The following is an 18,837-nucleotide window of genomic DNA, read 5'->3' on the forward strand; positions in this document are numbered from 1 at the left end:
TCACCTGTCTTATGCTTCAGTGAGCTTGTGTGCCTAATTTGGAGGTCCTAGAGAGCTCCTCTCTTCCAGAAGTTTCAGCTTTAGGTTCTGTAGTCTGTTTTGAGGTAGTTTTGTATGTGCTCAGCTTAATTTTGCAAATGGTTCACTGCACTGGTTTTGCCCCTTGTCAGAACCTTCAAGTGTACAGGTGAATGTCAGGCTCTACTGCGCCACCTTTAAGGTTACATCAGGAATTCTGTTCTTACCTTTGCTTTAGGTAATTCCTGAAAGACGCCACATTGGCTCTGGCTTTATTCTTACTTCCCATAGTCATTTTGACATTCTTGAAAGAATTATAGTACTGCTATGTCTGTTTCTAGGAATTTGACAAGAGTATCTTGACTCTTGTCCCATCTAGGAAGAGCCATTGTGGTGTTAAGGGTCTTTTTTTTTTTTTTTAAGACTTGTCAGTGGCATCTGCCTGCCCCTCACATGGGTGGCTCTTAGTTCTTGGGTGCTTATGTGGGTTTCATGTTTGCTTATCTTATGCTCACAGGGTGTCCATATCACTGCTGAAAATGTTGGACCAGCTACTGGCCAATGGGTGCTTCGAAATCTTCACCTCTGAGGAGAAGTGAGTATCTGCTTGATTAGTGCTCCCTGTCTGGGGGAACCTAGTTACCCGAATTTTAAGAATTTGTATTTATTATTTTTGTATCTCACTGTGTTGCTCAGGCTAGCTATAGTCTCATGATCCTACCCCCTTAGCCTTCCAAATGCTAGGATTACAAGTCTATGGCTACCATAGATAGCTGTTATTTTAAAGAAAGAACACTTGGATTAGGATCTCAGAACCCAGAAAATGACAAACTGCAGACTCAGGCAGCAAGGATTGTCCACATAAGAAGGTAGACTTGGACAGGTGAGGTAGTCTACCTACTAGGGCTGGTGGGCAGAGAGGTCTGGAAGTTGATGGAGCCTGAGATACAGTAAGGGCCTGATGGAAATAGAACAGTATGTGGGTTGTGTTATGGGGCCCAGCTAGACAGAAACTATGGGACACAGGGCACAAATCAGCTGCTTCCTACTGTGTGTGGTTTGTGGTTCCGGTCCAAAGGAGCAGACAGTCAAGCTGCATTATGTCCATGTAGGCTCCAGGCTGGCTTCCTGAGTGAGTGATACCATCTTGCTTATTTTTACTTTATGGTCTTCACTGAATTCTCTATTGTTGGTTTGGACAGCTTAATATTTCATGAAGAATTCTGAGCATCTGTTGCACCAATTTTAAGTTACTTAGAAACTAACTGCCTTGTGGTGTTGGATTTCCTTTTAAACTAACTGGTGGTGGATCCAAATCAGCTGGGTCTCAGTTGATCTTCCCCTTCTGAGTCTTTGTTCACTGCCATTTGCTTTGTATTTTCTGCCCCACTGAGAGGATCTGTGCCATTGTCCTGTGGGGTTTTTTTTGTTTTGTTTTGTTTTGTTTTTCTGCCTCCCGCACTTTGGGCAGTGTTCTTGTACTGTTGCTGACCAGCATTCGGGTGAACACCCAAGGCTAGGAGCTCCTTAGTATTGATGCTCTGCCCTGAGATCCTGCATACATCACACGCCCAGGGTTGCTGCAGGAGACCAGCTTGCACTTAGTCTCTAGTGTCTTTGGGTTTTAACTGTTTGGCAGGGAAGGTTAGATCTGTCTTTGCTGGATGCCCAAGATGGATTTAACCTGATACCATAGGACTTCCCTGATTTTCTAAAACCTGCTGCTGGAATAGTGCACAGCCTGGCTGTGACACTCTTTTTTTTTTTTTTTTTTTTTTTTGTTTGTTTTTGGTTTTTACGAGACAGGGTTTCTCTGTATTGTTTTGGAGGCTATCGGTCCAGCCCGGTCTCGAACTCACAGAGATCCGCCTGCCTCTGCCTCCCGAGTGCTGGGATTAAAGGTGTGCGCCACCACCGCCCGGCTGTGACACTCTTTTCTACATTGCTGGATTCATTTTGGAATGTTCTAAGGATTTGACGTGTATTTTCTTGGCTTAAAAATTTCAAAATAAGATAGAGGAAAATGTTATAAAATAGATTTTATTTCTCTATATTTTTGTTAGTTTTTGCTTCATGGATTTTGAAGTTGAATTTTTGGCACATACAAATGTAGGGCTGACTCTCATCAAATGGATGGATTCGTTGTTTTTGGAGGTACTTTTGCTTACGCGGTACTTTGGCTTGTTTTGGTTTTTTGCTTTGGACTGTACTTTTGCTTTCACTATTTTTCTTTAGAAACAATTATTTTACATATCACCCCCCCTTTCTTCTCCCTCCCATGATCCCATGCTCCCCACCCCCACTTCCTAAGGATAGTGAGGCCTTATGATCATCAAAGTCTGTCACGTCATTTGGGCCTCCTCCGTTATACTGAGGACTGAGATAGTATCCCTCCATAGGGAATGGGCTCCCCAAACCCATTTGTGCACTAGGGATAAATACTGGTTCCACTGTTAGAGGTCCCATAGACTGCCCAGGCCTCCTAACTGGCACCCACATTCAGAGGGCTTGGTTCAGTCCAATGCTGGTTCCCCAGCTTTATGACTGGGGTCCGTGTGCTCTCACTAGGTCTGGTCAGCTACTTTTTAGGTTTCTCCAGCACAGTGTTGACTGCTTTGCTCATCCCCTCTCCCTCTCTACAACTGGATTCCAGGAGTATGGCTCAGTGCTTAGCTATGGGTGTCTTGCTTCTGCTTCCATCAGCTACTGGATGAAGGCTCTAGGATGGCAATTAAGGTATTCATCAATCTCATTATAGGGGAAGGGCATCAAATGTGGCCTCTCCACTACTGCCTGGATTCTTAGTTGGGGTCATCCTTGTGGATCTCTGAACATTTCCCTAGTGCCAGATTTCTTTTTAAAGCTATATTTGTTCCCTCTATTAAGGGATCTCTTTTCTTGCTCTCCTCTATTCCTCCCCTGTCTCAGTCTTCCTGATCCCTCTTGTTCCCCTTCCCCCTCCTCTTCTCCCCCTCTCTTTTTTCTCCCTCCCTTCCCTCTCCCCCCATGTTTCTAGTTTGCTCAGGAGTTATTGTCCCTTTCCCCTTCTTCGGGGGACCATGTATTTCTCTCTTAGGGTCTTCCTTGTTTCCTAGTTTCTCTGGTGATGTGGATTGTAGGCTTGTAGTCATTTGCTCCATCTAATATCCATGAGTGAGTACATACCATGCTTGTCTTTCTGTGACTGGGTTACCTCACTCAGGTTGGTTTCTTCTAGTTCCATCCATTTGCCTGTGAATTTCAAGATTTCATTTTTTTCTGCTGAGTAGTACTCCATTGTGTTCTTCTAGTTCTTCTAGTTCCATCCATTTGCCTGTGAATTTCAAGATTTCATTTTTTTCTGCTGAGTAGTACTCCATTGTGTACCACATTTTCTCCATCCATTCTTCAGTTGAGGGGGCATCCAGCTTGCTTCCAGGTTCTGGCTATTACAAACAACGCGGCTATGAATGTAGTTGAACATATGTCCTTGTTGTATGAATGCACATCCTTTGGGTATATGCCCAAGAGTGGAATTGCTGCATCTTGAGGTAGACTGATTTCCATTTTCCTGAGAAACCGCCATACTGATTTCCAAAGTGGCTGCACAAGTTTGCACTCCCACCAGCAATAGAGTGTTGCCCTTTCTCCACATCCTCTCCAGTACAGACTGCCATTGGTGTTTTTGATTTTAGCCATTCTGGGCAGTATAAAATGGTATCTCAGAGTTGTTTTGATTTGCATTTCTCAGAGCTGAAGGATGCTGGGAGACCCTGGCTGCCTGGTCCATTTTGATATGTTAAATAGACACCCCAGTTAACCATTTCTCCTAGGTTTGAGATCTAACAGTGTTATTTTGAAGTCCCTGCGTTTTTATTGCTTTGTGTCATTACTGCATCTTGTGTACACACATCCTCTCCCACATCTAGAGAATAGCCCCACTGTGAGGTTGGCTGGTGATGGTATTAGTTTGCTTCATCAGAAGATCTAGAATTCTAGGCAGCTTACCTCACTGTTTAAGAGTTATGGCCCAAATGATAAGTCCCACAACAAAACTACATTCCGCTTACTCTTGCTCCTCCTGTATGTCTTCTCCTAAGCAACTCTGTCCCCTCACCAGATGTTCTACTTGCCAGGATTTTAAAAATCACGGTCTCTTCGGCAGTTCCTCCCTACAGATTCCCTGAAAATGATCACTTATGGAATTATTGTTTTTGTTTCTTACACATTGTCAGGGGTTAAATTCTCTTTTTGGTGTTTTCACACCTGCTCTGTCACATGTCCTTCACTAATCTATGAGGTCCTCTTGTGGTTATGACTCTAAGGTGTCCCCATTCTGGAACATAAGATTCTGTGTTTTATTTCCCACTTGTCAGATGTGTCTGGATGTTGAGTTTGGAGAATGGCTTGGAAGTGAGGGAGGCCTAGGCAAAGGTAGATAATGTTCAGCAATCAGGACTCGAGTTTGCCTTTTCCAGGCACTGTGGGTTTTCTTGACTGTCTAGAGACGACTTCAGCCACACCAGGAGGGGTGGGAGACAGGTCCATAACTCTGCCTCTTCTGGGAGTGCCTTCTCCGTGCTAGTATATCCCCTAATCCTAGATACTCTAAACCTGGGCTTACTTCAGGTTGGTGTCATGTTGGAAATATCTGTTGGGGTCTGCAGGTTGGTGTCATGTTGGGAATATCTGTTGGGGTCTGAGCAGTAACTGGCTACTGAGGAGGTCAGGCCTGAGCATGACTGGCAAGAGAGGGAGCTGGACAATCTGTGGGCATTATGCCAACAGATGTGAGAGTGAGGGAGCCGTGGCAGCTGAAAATGTTTGGCCTGTGTGTCTCTTTCCACATCAGAAATCTTCAGAAAAGGAGGTGTGGCCAGGAAGCCATATCACTCCACTGAGACAGGCAGAGTTGAGATGTTCATTAGACCCCAGTCATGGGAGGAATCATGCCTCTTGGATTAGCTCAATGGGAGTCTTTCAGGAATCCTGGTATGAGAGCCAACAGGTTAGCTGGAGATCACAAAGCTCAATATAAACCTGAATACAACAGTTGGGACCATAGTGTCTGTGGTATGTAACCTTTAAGTCTAGAAAAGCAATAGAACTGTGCATGACCCCTATAGGAAGATCAGCTAAGGATACACAGAGTCCTTGTGCAAGCTGGGAACAACAATAACCACAGCCCTCAGCAATATGACAGTCATTCCATACCTGGGAAGTACTAGTCAGGGAAGGATTGAGATCCATGTGACCCAGATCAAAGTCCCAGGGTACAGCAGTGTTTTCACACCACGGTTGACCTGGGAATTAATTGTCATGGACTATCCTGGTGTAGTAGCCCTGTATTAAGGTCATTGGGGATGACTAGTACTCATTATCCTCCTCTGTAACTGAGACCCCTCCTAGGGCTTCTTTCCATGATGTAGCACTTGCTGGTAGGGTCTTTTCTGTTGGGGAGAGTCACTTGGATATGGTCATACCATAACTGTGCCAGGGTCTGTCTCCCCAGGTGTTGATGTGGGTAATGGAATATCTTCCATGGGTAATGAGATAGGATGTCTGTTCTCTGCTGTGTGTGTTGGGAACCAAAGAAAGTGGCTTATTCCACCTAGCCCTGCATGTTTTGAGAAAACTGACCTTCAGGTTACTTGGTACCAACAGCGCCACTGGATGCTACTACAGCATGAATCATATTACTCTGTATTCCTATGAAAGATGTACTTACAATAATGTTTTCTCCTTTAAGCCACCCCTTTTGTGTGAAGTTGCTTGCACTTTGTAAGGAAGAAATCAGGAATTCAAAAGACATCCAGAAACTTCGGTCGAGCATTGCAGTGTGAGTTTTAAGTGCTGCTGGGTGGAGATGGAAATAGGAGGGACTTTGTAGTTCCTGGTAGGAAATACAGTTTTAATCGCAAAGCTGTTTAAAATGGAGTGTTTGAGTGTTCATTTAGGAAAGTTAAGTTCAGACTACTTCTATCAGTAATGGCATTTGGGAAGAGGACCAAATTGAACGGAAAGCTGTATCTCTCACTTGCTCACTCACATGTGTCACTTGATCTGGTACATTACTGGCCCTGTAGATGCCCAAGAAATGTGAATACACCTATACTAGTGTAGGGATCTGGGCACATGTGCCAATTACATGCTGGAACAGAAAACTGGTCATGTATAGGCAATCACATTCGGTCTACAAACATGCACACATGGGAATGCAGGAATCTGGACACACAGGCACGTGTTAGCACCAAGATATCATTCATCATGTATAGGTAAGCACATGGGAGCATGTTAGTTTACAATGCACACTTGCATACATGGCTGTGTATCACATGGGAGCATACTAGTGTGGAATGCACAGGTGTGTACACATGGGTTTATGCTGTCTACTTTTTAGGTCTCCCATGTGTCTTGGGTCCGTGGGTAACAATGTAAGTTCCATGTCACCTGTGGTTCTTCTGTAGGCTCTGTGGGATGGTTCAGTTCAATGGTGATGTGAGAAAGAAGGTTCTTCTGCAACTGTTCCTCCTCCTTGGCCACCCTTTCCCTGTGGTGAGTGTCTGTCCCTCCTCAAGACCATCTAAGGTCTATGCTTACATGTGGCCTTTAAAGATGAGTAGATGTTGGTATAACTTTGAAGTAAACACAGGGTGAGATGGTATGCTTGTGGAGATAGTTTCCAGGTGTGGGCAGCCCTGGGTATGTTAGTCAATTCGCTAGTGTTTGTATGAAAGGAATGTGAGTGCCAGTACTTACTAGGGTGAGCATGGGGGAAACATTGCTGAGGGTGGGGTGTTAACAGCCCAGGGTTAGGATTTCCCTCTCTTATCCAAGAACTCTAAGAATCCCAAAGGTGACATTTTTTTCTAAAAAGTCAGGGGAACTTGTGCAAAGGACAGTGGGTTTTTTTTTTTTTGAGGTATAGTGGGATGACCCACAGCTTAGCCTCTTTGTCAGAAGTGCTTATTACTAAGGTAGATCACACCTCATATGAAACAGTTTGTCACAGGACATAACCAAAAAAGAGCAAGGGAGACAGATTCCCAGGTAGGATTCCCTACTGCAACTTCTGACAAAGGCTGCAGTTCTTCTCCTCTGCTGCCTGTCTGTGATGACAGAAGTATCTAGACTCTGGCCAAGTTCATCACCCTCCTTTAATGGACCTTCATAAGACCCCTTGGGCTTCCTGGGTAGTAATGGGTTTTCCTCCTGTTGACTTGCTGTTCTTGTCCCAGATCCGGAAGACCACAGCAAGCGAGGTGTACGAGATGGTGCTTACCTATAGTGACTTGGTAGACGCCAATGTGCTTGATGAGGTCATGTCTGTGCTCAGTGACACAGTCTGGTAAGTACGGCCTGCCTGAGCCTGATATCACCCTCTCCTGTCCCCATAGCTTCTGATGGAAAGAGGGGAGACATTTCTAACCCTCAACTGCTCAGGGCCACCTCTCAGCTTTGCATAGGGCTGAGGACACACCCTTGGGAGCTTCAGGTGGGAGAATGTTTAATGTGCAATTGCTTTTCTCCTCTTGTGAACAAGGTGGGTAGTGGTGTTTTTCAGTAACTGGGTTATAGGGCCATCAGGATGCAACCAAGTGGATGTCAGCTAGCTTTTATTTTGCTACTGCAAGGGCCATGTGGTCTCTCCTCTGTTTTAATGGCTTTAGAGACTTGACTTCAAAGTCAAGAAGTGCAGAGGGGGGTGGTGGGATGTAGAGCCTGTGGGTGTGATTCACAGCTATAGGCTGAGCCTGGAAGCAGTTACAGTCACAACTGCAAGGACTGTAATGACCTGTGATCCAGGCATTGTACACACATGACCTTGCACACATATATGAGTTTGTATGCATGATCACACACTTACCACTGTTCATATAGTTACACATGTATACACTAGCAAGCACAAAGAACCATCATGTGTGTACACATGAACTTCAAGCTGGCTTATCCCTTGTTCTAGATATATTACTTGGGAGGCACAGCCAGGTAGCCCAAGTTACTGCTACTGACTGTGGACACTGTCCCCTCAGTATGATGGAGAGGGATGCTGCTGATCTCAAATGCTGGCAGGTCCGTTGGGATGGTGTATTTATGCATGCCCCTCAGAACAGCTATCTCCCTAGGAGCTAATGCTAGGATGTGGCCTTCCTGCCTAGATGAGAGCTGTGGGGGCCTGGAAGGCCAGAATGCATTTCAAGATCTTTGCTGTCAATAGAAACTCAACTTGGTGTCTTCTGAGAAGACAGTTGCCATTGATTCCAACTTTCTAGAACACTCATCTTGAGTAAGGACAGCAGGGAGGGAGGAGGAACTTCTTTGTTTTCTAAGACTTATTTTTATCTTTACAATGTGTATGCATGTGTCAAGGCTTGCATATATATGTGAGTGTAGTTGCCTACCAAGGCCTGAAAAGGGTATCCAAATCCCTCTGGAGCTGAAGTTACAGAGGGTTGTGAGCTGTCCTACCTGGGTGTTAGGAACTCTGCTTTTTTGCAAGAACATGGCACCTGGTTTACAGAAAACTTTTGTTTATAAATATATATTTATTTTTAAATTTAAATTAGAAACAAGGTTGCTTCACATGTCAATTCCAGGTCCCTCCCCCTCCTCCCGTGCCCTCCCACCAACCCCCCCCAGAGGACTATTTTTTACTAACTTCTTTACATACAAAACACACTTCATACTATTCTGATGAAAGCCAACAGCTAGTAAAGCTTCAGAAGCTCTCTTAGCCTGAAGTAGCATCTCTTCTGTATGTTCCTGGGATGGGCTATGGCCCCTGCTGTCTACTCTGAGGGATACAGGGTCAGGGGGGCATGAACCATGTTGGCATGGGGGACTCAAATACTTTCCTCCTTAGGGACGCAGAGCTTCCAGTTGTAAGAGGGCATCGGAACCACCTGTGTGATCTCCTTGGCGTGCCCAGACCCCAGCTGGTTCCAAAGGTAATGCTTTTTTGTAATCTGAAGACACAATAGCACCCATGCTATCTGTTGTTCTGAGCTCTGGTCTAAAGGTAAACTGGTTCCCACAGTCAGTACCATCACTACCATTACTTTCTCCAGACCAACTGGAAGGACTGCTTCTCTTGCCAGGGTGGGCAAGTTCTATCTTCATAGTGCTAGCTGCCAGGTATGCAATTGTTGGAGGCCACATGTTGTTTCAGCTTCTATCTCCTAGGAAAGCTTCCACTGTGTGGGTAGGGGACTTTAGCTCTCTTATCATTCCCTGCCTGGATGTACATACTAGTGGGGCTCTATTCCTTTGAGGACGCCTGTCCCATCAGACTCCCCACTCTCCCTGGACTTCTGGCCCACTGGGGCTTCAGTCCTCTTGACTCCCTGTGCTTATCTTCTCCACCTATCTTGGCCTTGGTATGTTTGCTGTTTCTGAGGCCCCTTGTGCTGAAGTTGTACTTTGAAGTTGTCATGAAAGCTAGGGCCTATTATGCCCTTGTGCTTTCTTCCTGTGTTCTGTAGGCCAGTCTGTGGACTTTAAAAATTCTATGTATTTAAGTTTTCATCCTAGGAACATGCCCCCAGCTTATTGCTTTTCTCCCTTTTATAGTGTCATCTGCTCTGAGGTTATGCAGTGTCTTTGCACCCAGGACCACCAGCCAAGGGTGGCACCACCCACACTGAGCTGGGCTCTCCCACATAAGCCTATAAAGATATTTCTCAATTGAGAGTTCCTTTTCCTAAATGACTCTAGCTTGTGTCAAGATGCCATAAAACTAGCTAACACATGTAAGCAGGTGGAAAGCCTGATGTTTCTGAAAGCTCTGTGTACTGACTCTTCACATAAAAATTTAGTTCACTTGGGACTGACTAACTGTGGTGTAAAGGGAGGGTCATTTTATGCTGCCTGTATCAGCCAGCCTCCGACAGTGTCCTGTCACACCACTGCCTAAGTAACACACTTTGGAATCCCTTTCATACACATGGATGATGCTATCCATCTGTACAAACCGTATGATGGAAAGAAGCATGGACTTCATAATTCAGGGTGTCCACCATGTCTGTCTTCCAGTTTTATTCTGTCCAAGATTGTTTTCATTCTTGACCCCTGGGGTTTGGTTAAACTCTCAAAATTAGTTTACATACTAACCAGCCAGGTTGGCCTGGGGCTATGTTGGGGCTATAGGGAGCTGAGGTGCCTAATTGACACAAGGCCTCAGGCCCTCACTGGGCTTATGTGCCCTGGAAGGTCACCCAGTCCTATAGATGGAGATGCTGTCTGTGTGATTGGTCCCCAGTTTCTGGAACAGCTCATGTTTTTCCAATTGCATCTGACCTGTTCACATGCTAGCTTAATGACACTTTCCTTCTTATACCCCTTCTCTATACCTCTGCTGTGTTACTTTTTGATTGCTGTGGCAAAACACCATGGCAAAGGCAACTTACAAAAAAGAAAGCACTTCACTGGGTTTATGGTTTCAGGGGGTTAGAATCCATAATGGCAGAGCAGAGATATGGCAGTGGGAACAACTCACATCTACATCTATAAGCAGGAAGCAGAGAACACTGGAAATGGAGTCATTTGGAACCTCCGAAGCCTACACCACTTCCAAGCATCCTTCCCAAACAGTTCTACCTACTCGGTCAGGATTATTCAAACATGAGCCTATGGGGCTTTCTCATTCAAACCACTGCATCCACCTACTAGTTCCTATATGCTCTCCACAGCTCACCATCTTGGAATGACTTTCTTAGCCTGATAATCCCCATCTCTGTGTCACAAGCTGTTGGGACACCTAATATGTCTCTGAGTGATGCTTTTCTTAACATGTGTGTCCTTCCTAAGAACTAGACATGTTGATCAAATGGAGAACAGTAGGTGGACTTGCTTTTCTGGCTGGAAGCTGCTGTTGGATGTTGGCTGTGGTATAGGCCTCAGGGTTTCTCCATTTGTTTTCACCCTTGACCTTGGGCTCCCTGCCCTTACAGAACCTGAGTCCTTCAGAAACCCAGCCTCATGCTGGACTCCTAGGTGAGTTGGAGGCAAAGAAACATTCCAATCATCCAGCTAGTCTCCAACTTTGGGCTTGGACTGTGGGCTGTATCCCTCTCTAGAAAACATGGTTCTGGTATGTCCAACAGAGGTGAATTTCGCTACCTTGCTGGGTTTGAGCGAATGTCTCTTAGATCACATGAGATGAACCTTGCAGGCCCCCATGGCTGGTATTATCGAGGCCTTTGCAGGTACACATAGGCCTTTGGGTGGCTTTTGCTAGGCTCTGTGTCTCATACACATTGTATCTCCGGTTTCACAGTAGAGATCTCAGTTCTCTGACATTCTGAAAAGACTTTTTCCAGTTGTGCAACTTTTCTGTATTGAGTGGGGCCTCAGACTCTGCTGCCTGTGCATAAGCTGAGTCACAGTGCTAATGCCACCACACCAGCCCAAAGGCATCAGTACACATTTCTGTCATCTTACTCCATCAGTTACTGAGAAAGCAGTGTTGTGCATTTGCCTCAAATGTCCTTTAATTATGTTTGAACTTTGGGGGATGCATTTTGAGGCTGTGTTACTAAGTGTTCCTACTCTTGACATCTCCCTTACTGTTAGTATGGTGACATCTGGTTAGCATGTCTACTGTCATAATACTTTCAATGTCTATGAACGGTATAGTCAAGATTATGCCTTAGCATCATTTAAAAATATTAATTAGTGTTTCATGCATTTGTGTTTACTGTATAATTTCTGACAAGTTTACATTCATCATCTTTGTTTCCTGTTTGACCTTCCTGTTTAATGTTTCCTTTCCCCTTATCTGGATTTCATTTCCTATCCTGTTAACTTGTTTCACTGTTCTGTTCTTCTGTCCCTGATTACCCTGGGGCCAACACTCTTTCTTGACACATTGCATTATCCCTGACCTTGACCTCCAGCTACAGAGTCCTGTCTAAAACAGAGTTGCCCTAACCCTGAGGTCTTGGTATTTAGCTGATATGGTCTTGATGGTCAGCTACTGTTTTTCCTCACTGTTCTGTTTGCTTTGATGATCTAGCTTTATACTCTGAGCTCCTGTTACCTCCTTGTCATGTTGGGAAAAATTTTGTTCTTTCCATCCCTTGTGTGTGCTATACTGGGTCTGTGTGCCTATGTCCTCCCCCTTGCAGGAGCCATAAGACACACAAGCAGTGGTCTGGTTGCTTGAATGGCTCTAGGAGTGGTGACAACAAATGGAGCCATGATGTAATCTCAGTCTCCTATGTGCAGAGTGGACTTGAATTTTCAACTATGCTCTTCACGTTTGTTATGAAAATTTTGAACATGTGTAAATGTGAACAGTTTAGCAACCCACTCTGACAAGCCACCAGAATCCTGGTACATGGCAATCTTTAGCCATATGTTAGAGAGGGTGGGGTGGGGACCAGCCTGATGTTGCTATGTGTCTTTTACAGCCTGCTCCTGGAAGCTGAGTCCTTGCCTACCTAGCTGGAATATCCTGCCCTGAGGCTCCACAAGCTTTACCATCATGGAAACTCTGAGAAAGGTGGCATATGCTGCTACATGGATTGGGAAGCCATCCACAGAGAGCAGTAACTCTTCATGCTGTGCTCTGGTGGCCTGGACTGCCCCTTACTTACTTCTGCTGTCCTAACACAGATGCACTTCTCATTAAATCATGTACCGTATAGCCCAGCCTCTGTCTATCTCTGGGACTGGAAGATTCACTGTGGGCTCCACTCCCCAGTGCTTTGCTGTGTTTTAAGGCAGCATTGAGTGATTGGCGTAGCATGATGGTTGTCTCACATCCTGGTGGAGGGTGTGACATGCTGGGCAGATGCAGGGGCAGGCAGCTCTCCCACACGCTGAGCCAGCCACATCACCAGCTACGATGATCTGAGCAAGAGATCATCAGAGTCCAGTGTTCCTGTGGGAATGTGGATGACAACTCTGGTCCTGAGGCCTGGATCCTTTGCACCTCCTGTCCCAAGGCCTGGATGCCTACCTGTCCTGCTGTGGTAGCCTCATCCTGCCTCTTGGAACTCTGTATCCGAGGCCTGGGAAGGACTACTGAGCACTGCCCATTAAGCTCCAGCTTCAGGTGAGTTGGGGCTGGAAGCATGGCTGGGACAGACTTGATAACTGCTCATACAAAGGTAATGTGGCCAGGCCTGTAGTAGTATGTATTCACTCATTTAACAGCCTGCATCTCATAGAGCTGGACTTGACAGCACATAGGCTGCTGCCTGTATTGGGAGTCATTTTCTAGGCCTAGGTCTGCAGGTTTGTTGTGCTGATCTGGTGTCAGGGACCTTTGCTTGAGTCCTGGCTCATATTTCATTCCAGTTTCACACACCGCTCCTAGACTCAGAATTTTCTATTGTGATCAGGAAAAAGCCTAGCTGAGATGCTGTCATATCTAATGGGGTGGAGCAGACAACTTCTAGAAAACAGAATTAACTATTTTTAGTATTATTTTAAAAGCAATTCCAGGCATGAAATTTTAAGACATGGAGATGAACTGGTTTCCAGCAGACCTGCTACAGACAGTCTAGCATAATGACACCTCTTTCCCTGAGATTTAGTGATCAAAGTAAAGGATTTTGTTCCTAGCCAGCCACCTCTGCATGCAGACCCCACCCATCCACAGACAATTGTTCCCACTGGGTTCCTGGTGGTCTGGAATGTCCTCAGCAGGAGGGATTTCCACTGAAATACTTAGGGGGAGCCCTCCACTAAAGGCATCATGACAGTTGGAGTGGGCAGGGTGGTCCATCAGGTTAGCAATGCTGGGTGCTAGGAGATAAGCTCAACAAATAGCAGGTGTGTCTGTCTGTCTGTCTGTCTAAGTGTAAAGGAATCAGGAAAACTCACCAATGGGCATGTTTGGGCAGGAGGCCAATTAGATGTGTGTGCTCACAGAAGAGCAGGAAGAAAGCATCTGGGGGCTGTGTGCCTAAGGCCATGTCCCTAGGTCTAGTAATGAAGTTTTAGTAGTAGGGTGTATAGATAAAGGCCTCAAGAAACCTAATAAAACTGGGACTCTACATAGCTGTGCCCTCAGCACTGGTAGGAGCTCTGGTTCTTGCTGGGTCTTTACTGTGTTGGGTGAAGAGGAAACACCCATTGCGTCCCCAAAACTCCTGTGTTGAAAAGAAACATTATGACAGGAAGATACAAACTGTAAGGATGAAACTGATGTCCACAAACAGGGAGAGACGCCTATCAAGAAGACAGTAGAACCAAGTCACTGCCAGTAATTTTAGAACCAATATAAAAGAACAATTTCCAAAAGTAAAGCCACAGGACTAGGGATGTTGCATGCGAGAAACCCTGGGTCGTCATGAGTGGTGTGCACACCTTTAATTCCAGCAGAGGCAGGCAGGTCTCTCTGAGTTGGACAACAGTCTGCATAGTGAGATCCAGGACCACACAGAAAAACCCTGTGCCAACAGAAGAAACCCTGGGTTGATCCTCTATTACCATATAAACCAGGTATGGCAGTAAATACCTAAGATCCTAGCACTTGGGGGGCTCATCTTTGAGGAGGTATGTAAAGCACTTTAAGCTAGCCTGAGATATATAAAACCCTATTCCTCCCCACAAATAGATAAATAACCCCCTCCCCCCAAAAGTTAAGAGGTAGAGATTATCAGAGATTAGGATAGGAGCTGGAGAGATGGCTCAGTGGTTAAAAAAGCATAGTAATCTTGCAAACAACTTGAGTTCACTCCCAGCACCCATATTGTAATTCCATTTTCAGGGGAATTCAATACCTTTGGCCTCAGCAGAAACTATACTCAGATGTAATATTTGTAATTTAAAAAAAAACAAAACCTCAAAATGAGATTAGGAGACAGAAGAGCTTCTGGGGTAGGAAATAGCAGAAGCAGAAGCAGTAGGTGAAAGGTCCCATATAGATGAGGCCCCAGCTCAAACAGAGGCAAAAAGAATCCTGCAAGGTCAGAAGTGCCCCAAGAGAACAGCTGGTAAGTCTGTCTGTGTCCCTGCTGCCCTGGTAAGTCTGTATGTATCCCTGCTGCCTCTGACTACTATGAATGTTCATGGTTAGATGAGCTGGCACCAGGCACACTGGGTGGAATTACACACCTGTTGAGAAAGCACAGTGGCTACCAGCTCATCATCGGGCATCACCATTGGAAAACAGTCTACTGTCCTGAAAAATATGACTGTCAGCTTGGCTAAATGATGTGTATAGTGTATGTCTTAGGGTTTACTATCGCTGTGAGCAGACACCATGACCACAGCAACTCATAAAGAAAACATCTAGCCAGAAGGTGGTGGTGCACGCCTTTAGTCCCAGCACTCTAATGGCAGAGGCAGGTGGATCTCTGTGAGTTCAAGGCCACCCTGGTCTACAGTGAGTTCCAGGACAGCCAGGACTATTGCACAGAGAAACCCGGTCTTGAAAAACAAAACACACACAAAAAAAAGATTGAGGCCTCAAGTTATGTAGCAGAAATGAAAGGGCGAAAACTAACGCACAGAACACAAAGGGAGAAGTTGAAGGAAGCAAAGGGTGACTGACAGTTGTCTGCAAAAGGGAAGCAGAGCAGACAAGGCTCAGAACCTGCAGTGTAGAGCACTTGGCAGCAGCCTCAGCTGAAATGAACGAAGTCCTGGCCTTCCTGCAAGTGCAGTGACTTCAGGTTGTCTTCAAACTCACCCCCTGTGAGGTCCTGTGGGGAGAGGAGATCCGGCTCAGTTGGGCTTCCTCTTGCCCTATGGGATGCTTGCAAAGACTGCTGCTGGGGCTGTCAGGTGGCTCACACTGACTTCTGCTCCTCTACTTATTAGGGGAGGTGCCTGAAGGAAACCAAGGCCAGTGAGGGCAGCAGCTAGTTCTGCTGTTACATAGTTGTGTTGGTCACCAATAGGGGTGAGGCCCTTGCCACCTGGTCTTGGCCCTCTCCAGAAGGCAGTTAAGACACTCTCACTGTTGGTTCAGGCTGATTCACCTATCCTCCTGCCTAGTCAGGGGACTTGGTGTATTCTCTGCCTTTCATCTCTGCAGGATCTGCCAAGCACCCACCCCGATTTCTCTTACCTGTCGCCCCCAATTCCCAAAGGGAGCAAGAACTATGATCTTGCTAAACAACAGTCCAACTAGTGGCAGATGGGACGGCAATCTGGCAGGATATGGGAGGGATCACTCGGTTCCTCCGAAGTAATCTGTCTTTGGGCCAGCAGCACAAGAGGCCTCTGAACTGGGTTGTGACTCAGACCCTACCTTGTCCCACCCATCATTGCTACCAGTGGTTAGAAACACTTGAGTGATCTGGGTGGTAGTGGTGGCATAAAACTTTAATTCCAGCACTTGGGAGGCAGGGGCAGGTGGATCTCTATGTATTCCAGGCCAGTCAGGTTTACAGAGCAAGTCCCAGGACAGCCGGGACTACACAGAGAAACTCTGTCTCAAAACACCTGAGTGAAAACCATTGTGCCCGGAAAAGCAGAAAGATCCACAGTGGCCACACCTGATGCCCTTCCTTTTTTCCCCTCTCACCTCCCTTCTTTTCCCTTCCCTATATTCAAAGAAGTATCAGGCTTGGGCCAGGGTAGGTCAGAGTCTGCCCTGACTACTCAATGGATGCTCCTGTATGTCACATGTCCCTAGGAGAATGAGAGTACAGGTGTGAAAGGAGGTGTTTGCAGGACCCAAAGCCAACAAGGATAACACCAGCATTGGAGAGGATTCTGCCATCACTTCCAGTAGAGGAGGAAGCCCAGTTATAAACATGGTAGAGGAAATCCAAATTTCTACCAGATGAGTGGTGCTCTCAATCATAGCAAAATCATTCTCCAAAAAGGTAGAAACAGTCTGTCCCATACAGGTGGCCTTTGCAGGTGTCACAACCTGACTTCTGGGATAAACCAGAGGAATAGGAGCTCACAGCATCATGATGACAACTGACTCCCACAAGCCAGGGTCTTGACATGCCAACAAGATCCAACAGTCTACATCACATAGGTGCTGAGAAGAACCAGACATAAAAAGTTGGAGTCCATTCACACGAGTGGCAAACATGGTCCTGCCAGTTGAGGTGCCTTGCTGCTGCCCATAGCTCTTCTCTGAGGCTGGGCACACTGGATAGGAAGCTTTGGGCACCTTGCCCATCTCCTTGGAATAACATCAGAACTGTTCTTTTTTTTCCTTTTTTTTTTGGTTTTACGAGACAGGGTTTCTCTGTATTGTTTCGGAGGCTGTCGGTCCAGCCTGGCCTCGAACTCACAGAGATCGCCTCCCTCTGCCTCCTGAGTGCTGGGATTAAAGGCGTGCGCCACCACCGCCCGGCCAGAACTGTTCTTAAGGAGGTTGTAATGGGACTCTGCGTGTTCATCCTCTGTAGTCTAATAAAGCCACTCATGAAAACAGGTGGATGATGGGGGATGATGGGGTCCTTCTGTGTTTATGTTGATGAATAAAGCACTGTTGGCCAATAGGGAAGCAAGATAGGTGGGACTAGGAGTCTAAGAGGATTCTGGGAAATGTAGTGAAGAGGGTGGTCGCCATGTGTTCTGGGAGGAACGGACACATCAGGCATGAGTCCTTGTAAAAATAAATCCTTATAAAATATATATTAGTAATTATGAGTCAATAATTAAGTCAGAGCTAGCTAAGGAGAAACAATAGCAAATGGCCAACAGCCTCATAATTAATATAGTGTCCTGTGTGTTATTTGGGGGCTAAAGCAGCAATGGGACCCAGGTGGGAATCCCACAACAGGTGGAGGGTTCAATGTCACCTGTAGGCCAGTGCTTGCCAACCTGTGTTGAGCCATATTGTGTGTCTGTCATGGGCCACAATACAGCAGTTTAAATAAGAAAAATAAGGGCAGCCAAATAAGTGGTGAGGCCCTGAAATGAGAGTAGGTGATTGGTAGAGGGATACCAGGGGGCAGAAATGACCATCTCAGCCATTGCATTCCATATGAAGAGAATGGGCTGCCTAATATGTGAGGCTGGGATAATTAGATGTTCAAAATAGATTAACTAGGAATTCCTAGCTAAATAACTTCTCACTGTATCACAGATAAAGTTAAGAAGCAGAAGTCCTAGATACAAGTGTGGGCAGTGCTCTGTAGTGTGTCACAGTCAAGAATATCCACCTCAGAATGAATCAAACTTCCCCAAGGGGTCAAGTCAAATAACGTAAGCTCCTCTAAATGGTTAGAATGTAATCAGGTATAAATTAAAACTCTGGGGCCAGAGATGGTTTCAGTAAAGTGCTTGCTGCTATGCTCTGTCTCTAGTAAAGGCTGGGTATGGTGGCAAACACCTGCAATCCCAGCAGTGAGGAGTCAGGGACGGGAGAAGCCCTCAGGCTGCTGGCCAGGGAGTTCAGTGAAAGATCCTGTCTCAGTAATAACGGTGATGGTGTAGAAAGCAACAGAAGATAGTGTCATCCTCGGTCTTCCACTATCATACACAAACCAATATAACACACACACACACACACACACACACACACACACACACACCAAACTATATTCAAGATATGTGACACATCACAGGTAGGTCTATCTTCCTTACTGTGTTAAGAGAAACACTACTGCTAGAAAATGCTTGGTAAGCAGTGGGAACAGAGCCAACTAAGGAGGGGCCTTCCACTCCCGTAGCATGCTGTTACCTTCCTATTTCCAGGTGTGGCTGTTACCATCTGCTACTGTGTGACATCACTCCATAGGAGGCAGACAGACAGACAGACATGTCTCACTTTCTGGGTGGCTAGGACCCAGGCTTAACCCTACCATGACCTGAAATGAGCTGTCACAGATTGGAAGGGTTGAAACATGAGCTGAAGTTCCAACTATGTCATCCACCATCTTGTTTTCCTGAGGGCCCACCTTGTCCATCACTGGT

At 45.9% G+C, this 18,837-nt stretch overlaps 2 protein-coding genes across 10 annotated transcripts in view; one reads left to right on the forward strand and one right to left on the reverse strand.

The window, feature by feature from the left end:
* The window catches only part of Tbcd (tubulin folding cofactor D), a 149,072-nt gene extending 136,429 nt beyond the window's left edge, over nt 1–12,643 (forward strand). Inside the window, exons 34-39 of the mRNA XM_040750229.1 lie at nt 536–613; nt 5,747–5,836; nt 6,465–6,552; nt 7,236–7,345; nt 8,861–8,945; nt 12,408–12,643. Coding sequence (XP_040606163.1) covers nt 536–613; nt 5,747–5,836; nt 6,465–6,552; nt 7,236–7,345; nt 8,861–8,945; nt 12,408–12,425 — 469 coding nt within the window. The 3' untranslated portion in view covers nt 12,426–12,643. The remainder of the gene's footprint in view (nt 1–535; nt 614–5,746; nt 5,837–6,464; nt 6,553–7,235; nt 7,346–8,860; nt 8,946–12,407) is intronic.
* Nucleotides 12,644–14,200: 1,557 nt separating this feature from the next.
* B3gntl1 (UDP-GlcNAc:betaGal beta-1,3-N-acetylglucosaminyltransferase like 1) overlaps nt 14,201–18,837 on the reverse strand; it is a 64,019-nt gene continuing 59,382 nt past the window's right edge. For 7 of the 9 annotated variants that reach the window (XR_005878579.1, XM_013113338.3, XM_005069772.4 and 4 more), the window contains 2 exons: nt 15,545–15,653; nt 14,201–14,396 (listed from right to left, as the gene is read on the reverse strand). Coding sequence is in view for 6 of the 9 variants with exons in the window: in XM_013113338.3 (XP_012968792.1) it covers nt 15,573–15,653 (81 nt within the window). In the remaining 3 variants the exon portion in view is untranslated. Of the gene's footprint in view, nt 14,397–15,409; nt 15,654–18,837 lie in introns of those variants that run through there. The other 2 variants (XM_040750230.1, XM_021226987.2) reach the window with 1 other exon arrangement.

The sequence above is a fragment of the Mesocricetus auratus genome, unplaced genomic scaffold (genome assembly GCF_017639785.1).
Source record: "Mesocricetus auratus isolate SY011 unplaced genomic scaffold, BCM_Maur_2.0 Super-Scaffold_100007, whole genome shotgun sequence".
NCBI lineage: Eukaryota > Metazoa > Chordata > Mammalia > Rodentia > Cricetidae > Mesocricetus > Mesocricetus auratus.